The 11,482-nt window shown below is 59.6% G+C and overlaps 1 protein-coding gene across 4 annotated transcripts in view; it reads right to left on the minus strand.

The window, feature by feature from the left end:
* The window catches only part of KDM4B (lysine (K)-specific demethylase 4B), a 167,831-nt gene that overhangs the window by 58,893 nt on the left and 97,456 nt on the right, over positions 1-11,482 (minus strand). For all 4 annotated transcript variants that reach the window (XM_012646297.1, XM_012646295.1, XM_012646294.1 and 1 more), the window contains one exon: positions 3,450-3,499. In XM_012646297.1, coding sequence (XP_012501751.1) covers positions 3,450-3,499 — 50 coding nt within the window. The remainder of the gene's footprint in view (positions 1-3,449; positions 3,500-11,482) is intronic.

Raw genomic sequence — 11,482 nt, forward strand, 5'->3', positions numbered from 1 at the left:
CAGCAAGTTTTCCCTGCACTAAAAGCATTTCAATTAGAATTACGACTGCCTGCCACCCGGCCCGCCGGCCTCTCCGCAGTTCCTCTTCTTAATGCGCAGTTTAAGTGGCGCTCATTAAAGCTCTAATAAAGGCACACATTTTAAGTGATTAGCACCAATAACGCGCCAACACATTAATGGTCTCTCCCTGGGCCCCACAACTCTCCCGGCGAGCCCGTTTGGAGCAAGGCTATTCATTTTCCACATTAATCGCAAGCCCATTCCACTCATCGCCACGACGGGGGCTGCGACGCGTCCCCAACAACGTCTGGATGGGCACCCGGGGGATGGCAGGGACTTGGTTTCCCCAATCCACCGCCCTTCCCCCAGGCTCTGTGGTCTACAGAGGAGGGCAGGGCCCTAAGGGCTGCAGAGGAACTCGGGCGTTTCCCACCCCGCAGGCATCAGTGTGTCCAGCCACATCCCGGCCCTCCCCGGATCCCAGCCTGGCTGTCTCCCCGAGTCCCAGGGCTGCTCCGCCCCACTGCGCAGCGACGTAGTAAGTCTGCACTCTCCAAGAATCCACGTGAAAGCACCCAGAGAACTCATCCCTCGCTCGCCGGCTCCGAGCCCTCTGCATGCACCTAGACCGTGGATTGGCCCTCTGGGTCCCAGCCCAACCTCAGGACAGAGCTGGCTGAGCTCCAGGGAGAGGGGATGTGGTGCCGTCCGGGGACAGCGGTGGCCCCGCTGGGCCTGTCTGCTGCCTCTGCAGCGGCCTTCACTTTTCTTTCCTCCTGGAAAAGCCATATTGAGGGAGGAGGGACCGGGCCGTGGCCAACTGCAACGTCCTGGTCTAGGCCGGGCGCGGTGGCTCACGCCTGTAATCACAGCACTCTGGGAAACCGAGGTGGGAGGATTGTGTGAGCTCAGGAGTTCGAGACCAGCCTGAGCAAGAGCAAGACCCCATCTCTACTAAGAAAAATAAAATTAGCCAGGCGTGGTGGTGGCACCTGTGGTCCCAGCTACTCGGGAGGCTGAGGCAGAAGGATCGCTTGAGCCCAGGAATTTGAGGTTGCTGTGAGCTAGGATGACGCCACGGCACTCACTCTACCCCGGGCAACAAAGCGAGATTTTGTCTCAAAAAAACAAAACAAAACAAAACAAAGTCCTGGTCTAAGGCAGAGAGCACGGGAGGTGCCATCAAGGGTCCCATGGCCCTGAGATCCTGTCACCAGAGAGCACCTAAGCCGACTGCTCCGTGATGCTGGCTTCTGTGGCTTTATAGACGTGGTCGGCGGAATGATGGCCACCAAGATGTCCCCGTGCTGACCCCTGCAACCTATGAATGTGTCACTTTCCATGGACACAGGGACTCTGCAGATGGGATAAGGACATTGAGATAGGAGGTCGTCCTGGATGACCCGGGGGCCCAGTGTCAGCACAGGGTCCTCCCACGAGGGGGCAGGGGGGTCGGAGGCAGAGACTGGAAGACGCTGCGCTGCTGGCTCTGAAGGGGCAGGAAGGGCCCCGAGCCGAGGGACACGGGGGCCGCTACACGCTGGGAAGGGCGGGAGACGGGTTCTCCCCTGGAGCCCCAGGAGGGACCGGCCCTGCCACACCTTGACGTCAGCCCAGTGAGGCCCATTTTGGACTCTGACCTCCAGAGAATGACATGTCTTGTTTTAAGCCACTAAGTTTGTGATCATTTGTTACAACAGCAACGGGGAACTAATACATCGGAGAAAAATCTCTTTAACTTTTATTTTAAAATTAAAATTTGTATCGGAAATAGTATTTTTAAACAATACAATGGGAAAAATGCTTTCACTGGGCTTTGATTTTAGAGCTGTGATATGCAACTGAAACGGACCTTTGCTGCGGCCTCCGTCACGGCACAATTTCTGCCAGGAGCTCCTGGGACCCGGACTCTCCCCGCCCACGAGGGCGGGGCCGGGTTCCAACGGGAGCACTCAGAACGGCAGGAGCAGAGCCCTCCGCCGGGAAGCAGTGAGCGTGTGTCAGGAAGAGGACACCCCCTCCCCGGCCCCTGCGGTGACTCTGCGGCACTCGGCTCGGGAACGCTGCAGAACAGACCCGCAGCTCCCGGCGCAGCCCCGGGGACAGGAGACACTTAAGTTTCCGGAAAGAGCGTCCCATCTCCAAAGTCAAAGGCCAGTGGGAAGGGGAAGGAAGTGTGTGGCAGGTGTTGTTTGGCTCAAAAATTAGGCAGAGACAGAGGACGGCAGCCAGGCAGTCAGGGAGTCTGTGCCAAGCTGAGCGAGGGCTTCCGGAGAAGCCTGTGGCTGTCCCAGGGTCCTGTGCTTCCCCCAGCTGTCACTGGAAGGGACGATGATCAGACAGGCCCCCCAGCACTGTCAGAGCCTTCCTGGAACCAGGTCCTTGCTTGTCCTCACCCCTCACACACCCCAGGCCGCCCCGTCTGGCCGGCACGGGGAAGCCAGCCCCCTGTGTACAGGCTGCCTCTGCGCCGATGGGAGGCGGGGACAGGCGGTTTCAGCCAGCTGTGTCTCTTAGTGTCTTCCGGGCACTTAGGAGACATCTGTGGTGTGAGCTTCTGCTGTGTCGTGATGGGGGAGCTGACGCAGGGGCCCCGCTCCCTCTACCTGCCCAGGAGCCTTCGGGCAAGGTGGTCAGGGGACCTTAGCTCAGTCTCAGCACAGCCAGGACAAACCACCCTGTGGTCACACCAGCTCCCGCATAGGTCAGGGAACTGCTAGTGGAACTGTCTCCAATTCTAGACTGGACAAAGATTTTTAAGAATGAGAAAAGAAGCCGGGTGTGGTGGTCCCTGCCTGTAATCCTAGCACTCTGGGAGCCTGAGACAGGAGGATCACTTGAGGCCAGGAGTTCCAGACCAGCCTGAGCAAGAGGAAGGCCTCATCTCTACAAAAAATAGAAAAATTAGCTGGGCATGGTGGCGCATGCTTGTAGTCCCATCTACCTGGGGGGCTGAGGCAGGAGGATCGCCTGAGCCCAGGAGTTGGAGACTGCAGTGAGCTATGACTACGCCACTGCCCTCCAGCCTGGGCGACAGAGCGAGACCCTGTCTAAAAACAAAAAAAGAATTAGAAAAGGGCACGAGGCAGTGGTGCCCGATGTCACGAGGGAAACAAGAACCTGGGCTGCCCTCCCTGGCCCCCAGGAGCCTGCGGCCACGTCCAGGAAGTTTGTTTTAAGAACCGGAAACAGGAGCGTGCAGAGCACCGGCATCCCGTGTGGAGATCACGGAGAGATGAACCACGCGGCACGGGGGCCGTGGGTCTGAACACGAGGCTGGGAGGACGCAGGGAAGTAAGGCGGCACCGGCGCTGAGCACGCCACGGCTCCTCACAGCCAGAGCCACGGCAGGGGAACCCAGGGGACGCCGGCTGCTCTCCTCCGGCCCACAGGCCCCACCGACCAGCTCCCGGTCCCAGCTCCCGGGGGCCCGCGGCGCAGACACCTACCGATGGCCAGCCGCTCCAGGCGCTTGCCGTGCTCCGGCGGGATGGCGTACCTGCGAGAGAAGGGAGGCATGTCAGAGGTGCCACGTGTGAGCGTCCCTGGGCCAGCCTGGCCTTGGGGAGACGGAGGAAACACGCGGGGCAGATGGCAAGTGCCGTCACGGTCAGCGCCATGAGGAGGGGCTGTCTGGACAGAATCCCAGGAGGAAGCCAGCCGGCTAGGTGCGGCGGGCGGGGGGAGGAGCAGGAGTGGGGACTGGGCTGCGGCAGCTGGAGACGAGGGCACTCAGGAACCCCAGAGTGGAGACACTCCCAGCTAAGCACCACTAGGCCTCGAGGAGGCTAAGAAAGGCAAAAAATAAAGCAGAAAGCAGCAGATGGGAACCGCGGGTGAGAGAGCAGGAAGGATCCCGGGTCCCTGAGCCACCGGCCCCATCTTCACGCCTGACCGTCCGCTTCCCTGCGCCCGAGGCCAACAGGGAAAAGCGGCTTCAGGAAAGAGAAAAGTGCCATTTGTCACCCACTTGATATGTTTTACTTTTACACATTTTACACTTGAGATCACTGGGGCCCCGTCATCAGTAAGAAGGTGGAAGGCGGAAGTCTGCACAGATGATGTGGGGGACGACACCTCACTAATGCCGCTCGCTGTGCGCAGAACTGGGGACTCTTCCCGTGAGGGAACCGTGGGGACAAGACACCCCGAGGCCACGTGACCTGCCACCCAGCCCACCCCCACGGCCCCGGGCAAAAGGAAAACCTCGGACTCCAAGTGAAGGCGACCAGAATGGGGACTCGGCCCCGAAGGGCACAGCTGAGCCGCAAAGCTCCCCGGCACCCTTGCCAAAGCGGACAGGTCCGAGGAGAGACCCTGCTCTAGGGTGACAATGCCAACACCCCACACTCCAGAACGGAAGAGCAAAGGTGGCCTCGCTCTGGCTGCCGAAGCCTGTTCCGGTAGAGACGGGGGATTTGTCTGATAAAATAAGAAGGGCCGGGGCAGGAGAGAAGGCGAACGTCGTGTAGTCTCTGATCTAACGACGCAGATTTACTTCGGGGCACACTCCCAGGGCCCCCGACCCAGGCGACCCAAGCACCTTCCACTCTGTCGCGTCACAAAACCCTCCTTTGTCTGGACAAAGCTGACGTTGTTCTTTTTTAAATGGCCTTTTATCGTTTACATAAAGAGGATAAAAGCTAATCCCAATCCGAAGCACCGTGGTGGGATTAACGCCCCCCCAAACAGAGAGACGCACGGTCCGCTCCTTCCGAGACGCCGGGGACCGAGGGAACCAACTCTCAGCTCCGAGGCCGCGATGATTAATGCAACATCCCCGGTCTACAATGCTGCTTTCACTTAATTACCGCCTGTAATTGGGAGTTGTAAAGATAAGATTAATTGAATCTGGTGGATGTTAAAAGTTTAATACGTTGGAACGTGGCTCCTGTTATCGGAGAGCACAGGCTGCAGGACGCCCGGCGAGTGCACAGCAGAGCAGCCCCCAGAGAGGACAAAGGACTCGGGGACTGGAGGCCGGACAGCCACGGGGACGTCTGGACTCTGCTGCCGGCAGCGCCCAGGGCGAGCTGCGCCTCCCGCCACCCGGACAACACCATGATGACTTACCTGCCACCCAGCCGCCCCAGGGACTCAGGCAAAGGAAAACCTCAATACCCAGGAAGGACGACCAGAACGGGGGCACAGGGCCTTGGGGACACACAGAGCTGCACCAGGCAGAGGGCGGTCAGAGCTCCGGCCACATGGGCTTTGCTCAAGGGCACCTGAGTTCTGCTTGGGGGACCAAACCCAGGACAGGGAGGCTTTATGGTGGCATCCGAGCCTTCCCTCCACACCCCGGCTCTCCGGGTGCCCTGAGGACACAAGTGGCATCAGTGGGCTGGCCACAGCGCTGGCAGCATGGAGACGGACAGATGGCAGGGTCCCATGGTCACCACAGGGAGTCTCAGGGAGCCCTCGGGAACCCCCAGAACAGAGCCTTGGTGGGATCCCCTACCCAGGGCCCCCCGAGGAGTGAATAACGCACGTAACCCTCGTCATAGCCCTGCCCAGGGCCATGCTGGGCATCCCTGACATTTGGCCTTGGCTCTGGAGGGGAAAAAAAATGGAAAAGCAGCTATTTGGGTTGAAAATGTTTGTTCACTAAACCTCGAGGCAGGAGAAGCATCTGTCCGGCTATTAGTGAGCAATTTCTCAGGGCTGTAAAACAAAGTCGGTTTTATCGCCACCAACAGGGGGCGGCAGTTTGTCTCGCTCCCTCGGAGCTCAGTCCCCGTCACAAGGTCAAACTTCACAGCCAAAATCAATCAGCTCTGCCCACCTGCGACCCCGGGCGGCCTCTTCCTGGACGTGGCAACGCCACTCACCCAGGTGGCAAAGGGCTCTTGCATGGTTTTCTTGCGCAGACAGCTGCCCCGGGTCCTCGGGCACCTGGTCCAGGGGCTGGTCGTCTCGAGACTGGCCAGTGAGCAAGCAGCCCCCCAGGCGGCACCTGTTCTAGGCCCATCCTCTGTCCCGCTCGTCCCTCTCAGTGTTCCTGCCCCGACACCCCAGCTCCCCCATGCCCTGCCGGCACCAGTGCTCCTCCTTGGCCCTGCGTACCCGGAGGCCCCCACATCCTCCGGCTCCAGTGCCCCATCCAGGGCTGGCTGCATCTCACCCTATGGAGCCCTGGAGGCCCAAACCTCCCAAGACCACGCCAGTCCCGGGCTGCTCCCCTCCGGCACCTTCTGAGTCCCCGGGCCTGGCTGCGTCTGGCCAGCCTCCTCCACATCAGCTCGCCCCAGGCCAGAGGTGGGGCACGGAGGGGCAGCGAGAGAGTCTGGAGGGATCAAGCATCGAGGAAGCAGGAAGAGTGACTTCTGGAGACCGGTGGGTTGGGGCAAGGGAGAACAGGCCACTGGGCTTCACGAGAGACTTGGCTCTGTGTAATGAAGATTCTTCCAGAAAGCTCAGCTCTGCAGCAGGCACCCTGGGGCGTTGGGGGAGGGGGCGGGGGCTGAAGACGGCCGGGGAGAAAGTGCCGGGGGAGGGGAAAGGGGCTGCCTGTGCAGGTCACCCAGGTTCCCCCAGCTGCAGGCCCTGCCTTGCCTGGAGTGTCTGGGTCTAAATCGGCGGCCACCTTCGGTTAGGATGCCACCTCTGCGGAGATGCATCCGCTGGGACCTGGGACCCAGAGAGCCAGGCGGCCTCCTCGGGCCTCTGGAACGCTCCACGGGGCCCCTGGTGTTTCCCTCCTGTGAGCCCCTCCCCCCATCCTTGAAGGTTTTATACAAAGTACTTCTGGCAGACGCTAAACCAGACAGTCATGAAGAATCTCATCTCCAGCGGGAGCCATTGGAGCAGTATCCCTGGTGACGCTGCACTGGCCACGAAGGACTATACAGGGACAAGCGCCTGGGACGTGGCCCCCTGAAGTTGGGGACACAAGACCCATGACGTCACACGGTGGTTAGGAAACAAAGGACAGTCCAGCACTTCAACAGCTCAAAAGACCAGAGTGGACACGCCTGAGGCGGCAGGAGGATGAGCTGCCCAGGATCCGCTCCCAGGGCCAAGGCCCTCCTGGGATGGGGACAGATAGGCCGGCAGGCCCAGGGAGGTGAGTAGGCCCCGGCCCCTCTGCCTTTCCCTTTTTATATTCCACGGTGTTTTTCGTGATGAGCATCACCCCCTCCAGTTGCTACCACCCTGAAAGGCAAAAGCTGGAAACCCACAAACCTGGGGCAAGAGCGGAGGGCCAGGCCACTCCGGAGAGGCCGGGACCCAGAGTGGAGAGCGACTGAGGGGGTGGAGCTGTCCCAGGGACACCGTGAGGCCCTGACAGCCAGGAGCTTCCACTTGCGCAGTTCTCAACTGGGTCCCGCAGGCCCCAGAAAGAAGAACCGAGGGCGTGTGGCTTTCGGCAGCCCGGGGTCCTTAGCGGTCCAGGCCTCGGCGAGCGGAGGAGGGGATGGCGGGGGCCGGGCGGCTTGTGCGAAGGAGCCTGAGCAGGGAAGCGAAGGACAGGCGTTCCCTGCAGGAGGCACTTGCCTCCGGCCAGCAGACGGCCACTGTCATCTCGCCGCAACGCAGGCCCAGGAAAGAGCCTTCCTGTCCGCACGGAGGATGCTATTAATAGCGTAATTTTCTTGGTGTTTTGTTTGCTCCCCTGGAATGGCGTGATGGATGTGAATAATTATCAGACTATAAAAGCCAGCAAATGTGCTATTTTCTATCGCTCTAAATCATCAAACAAATAAAGTGTGAAACAGCATTTTTGAATATAATTTTCCCCTCTAATGGCTTAGAATTATTATCAAGAACAATGAAAATAAATAAGCAAATGCCTCGTGAGTTAAAAATTAAACGAGTGTGTCAGGGAAGGGAACACAGACCATCTTGAGGAGCTGGGACCTGCTCAGGAGCCATTAGTTACAACCAGGACAGCGGCGGCAGAGCTTCAGGCCGCGGAGCCTGGCCCACCCCCACCCCACGGCGCACTCTGGCCTTTGGCGCCCCGAGTCTGGCTCCCGTGAGCACGTGCCCTCCCCGACCATGCTCTGCCGAAGCAGGTGCGGGGCCACCCCCGGCGGATGAGGGGACGCTCCAGGGCAGGCCGAGCCGGGACCGGTGTTCCAGGCAGGGTCACGGTGCTCCACCCGTGCTCCCTGTCCACCCAGCGACGGCCCAGCGCCCCGGGCATCCTGTCTGTCATGGCCACAGCACAGCCACGCCCGACCCCAGAACTCAAGGCAGAGGGTGGGGTGAGTAGGCCGTGGGCAGGCAGAGCCAGGGGGCCACCGCCTCTCGGACCAGCCACAGGGCAAAGCCCGGGGTGAGGAGCACGGGCTGGCTCCCGACCTGGGCCACACTTCCATGGTGACTCAGCCACTCCCGGCCCCCTCCTTCCTGCTGCGGGGGCAACAGACTCATCTGAGGCTCTCAGACCAGGGCTGTCAGACCCCCACCTGCCCATCCTCACAGCCCCCTCGGCCCCTGGCAGCAGCCTCTGCCTGGGACCATCTTGCTCTGTCTCCACGGTGGCTCGGAACCGGGACACAGGACACCAAAATGTCGGCAATTTTTTTCCTTAAGATTCATGCCACTTTCTGCAGGTGACAACGGCACTTGGAATTTCTTCCACGGCCCAACCTGATGGCTTTCGCCAGCTCTCGGCACTCAGGCGCTGGGGGTGATAACGCTCACCTCCCCCCTCCTCTGCCAGGGAACAGGTGCCAAGAGCGAGGTCCGACCGGAGCCCTCTGGAGATGTCAGCACAGCCCGACGCGTGCTGGAGGGTGAGGAAGTTAATTTCACAGTGTCTGCACCGGGCCCAGGCAGACGGGCCCCTCGTCGTTTAACACGCTATCGTTACGGAGGCAGAACGGGGAGGCGGCGCCGCACACACCACGCGGGAAGTGCCCGAGACCAGGTGTCCAGTTGGACGCAGGCCACCTGGCAGAGCGAGCCGCCACACACAGCCCAGGAGGGCCAGGGCAGATCCAAACGCCGGCAGCCCCTCCAGGGCCCCGAGTGACGGGCCTAATGGAAAAGCCACCGTGACTGCATCCCTCAAAACAGAGCCCCACCGCGGCCATCGGTCTGCACAGGCCGAGTGGGAGAGGGATCCGGGTGCGGGGTGGGCTTCCCGCAAGCCCCCAGTGGCTCCCTGCTGTCTCGGCCCCACAGCCCCCCGCGAGCCCCCAGGGGCCACGGCGCCGTCTCCGAGCTGGTCGAAGATGAGCAGGACTAGGGCGGCTTCTCTGCTCTGCTCTCTGCGCTGCACAGTGGACAGGCCCAGGGACGCACAGGCTTTTGTGACGACGGCTGAGTCACACGAGTCACATCAACTTGATCTACTGAAACATCCAAGTGCACCAGGTGCCTTCTACTTAGGATACGTACATCACAGCTCGGTAAAGCTGTTCGCAAAAATGTCCCAGCACTGAGGACACTCAGATCAGTGAACTGCAGGCCCTGCCTGAGTCACTGGGCTCAGAGCCACAGACCACTTGGCCCTCAGAGTGACACGGGGCCTCTGACACGGGGCCCCATCAGAAGAATCGGAAATCCTGCAGAGACGAGATCACAAACAGCCCCGCTGGAAAAGGCACCAGGCCCCGGCGGTTTTACTGACAGCCCCTCTCTACCTTCACACTCAAGGGATAGAGCAGAGCAGGGGAGAAGATTGTGTGTCACCAAGCTCATTTTATGAACCTGGCATAGTTTTTGAATGGATGAATGAATGGGAGATCCTACCACCAACAGACAAGGACACACGAGGAAATGACACGGCAGTCTCACGTAGATGTAAAAATCCTAAATACAGTCTTAGCAAGTTAGAAGCAGCACAGTATTGCAAGACCAAGAAGAGTTTATCCCCAGGGTTGCAAAGCAAGTCCAGCAAATAAAAAAATACATAAAATTCCAAACGATTCGGTGTCGAAATCCTTATCTAACTAGGACCAGGAGAGACATTCCCCTGTCACACTTCACGGCAAGACAGGAGAGGAGGCATGGCAAGCTGCCTGTCAGCACTCGCCGCACTCCGCTAGAGACGCTAGCCAGCGTGGAACAGCAAGAAAAAATGGAGGCTGGGCGCGGTGGCTCATACCTGTAACCCCAGCACTCTGGGAGCCTGAGGCAGGAGGATCACTTGAGGCCAGGAGTTCAAGACCAGCCTTGGCAATGGCAAGACCCCATCTCCACAAACAATAAAAAAAATAACCAAGACGGGGGGGGGGCACCTGTGGTCCCAGCTACTCGGGAGGCTGAGGCAGGAGGATCACTTGAGCCCAGGAGTTGGAGGCTGCAGTGAGCTATGATGATGCCACTGTACTCCAGCCTGGGCGACAGAGTGAGACTCTGCCTCAAAAAAAAAAAAGAAAAAGAAAGAAACAAAACAAGAAAAAGCATATAACAATTAGAAGAGAAGAGATAAAATAAACTTTAAAAAAAAATAATACAAGCAAAATAGTGAAATTAAAAAAAAAAAAAAAACGCACAAAAACAAGGTTTCCTCTACACCAGAAAGAACCTTCACAGAGTACTATCAACCCTCTCAGGTACACCCTGCCCTTGTCTGGGGCTGAGAAGCAGGAATTCTCACGATACACAAGCTCAAACACAAACCTTCCTTTTGTGTCATTCTGGCGAAATGCAGGATGTTAGGAAAAACACCTGGGCAGACAAGGGAGCAGGTCTGAGGCCAGGACACTTGGACACCCTGGACCTGCAGAGACAACTGGGGTCCCCGTGTCCCAGCTGAGAGCCAGGAAGAGAGCTGTCACCACCCACAGTCTGCCGGGAAGGGGCAGGAGGAGGAGGAACGAGACCTTTTCCCACGCTCCTGGCACAAACGAGGCCTGAGCAGGCGCAGCCGTGGGGAGGCTCCCGGCACTGCCTGGGCGCCCGCACGCCCCAAGGTGGCCCCTGCCGCAGAAGGGGCCGGGCCTGGGCGCACAGCCACCCGACACAGGGCCTGGAACCTCGCGTGCTGGAAGGCTACTGCCCGCTTCCTCCCGGGAATGTCCCTCCTCCAGCCCGGAGCCTGTGCTGAGATCAGGCAGCCCCTCCTTTGTCCCCAGCACGGCAACCCCTCCGCTAGGGAGACAGATCTGCCGAGGACCAGGGTGGCCCGTTCCCAGAAGAACCCTATTGAGCGTGGGCTTTATCTTTAATGGATCGTGTTACAGGACAATAGGCAATGGAATTTGGTCTCTTACCCCAGCAGTGTCAATGATTTCAAATAACGACATTTTTATTGAAACACGAGAGATCAACAGAGTCTTGGCAGTAGTCGGCTCAGGGGAAATGGGGGAGTGGGGGTGCCCGCTGCCCACGGAGATGCCAGATACAGCAAGCGGTGCCGCGGGCAGTGTGGTCCCTTGCCGGGCCAGGCAGGGGGACCTGGGCACCGCGGCTGTCTGTGCGTGCCCACCCCCAACCCGCCAGCCGCGCGGTGTCGGCCACACCTGCCCACAGGAACCAGGCTGAGTGGGCACCCAGGGGCCGGGCGCCGACTCCCACGCCACGG

The sequence above is a fragment of the Propithecus coquereli genome, unplaced genomic scaffold (assembly GCF_000956105.1).
Source record: "Propithecus coquereli isolate 6110/MARCELLA unplaced genomic scaffold, Pcoq_1.0 Scaffold241, whole genome shotgun sequence".
Taxonomy (NCBI): domain Eukaryota; kingdom Metazoa; phylum Chordata; class Mammalia; order Primates; family Indriidae; genus Propithecus; species Propithecus coquereli.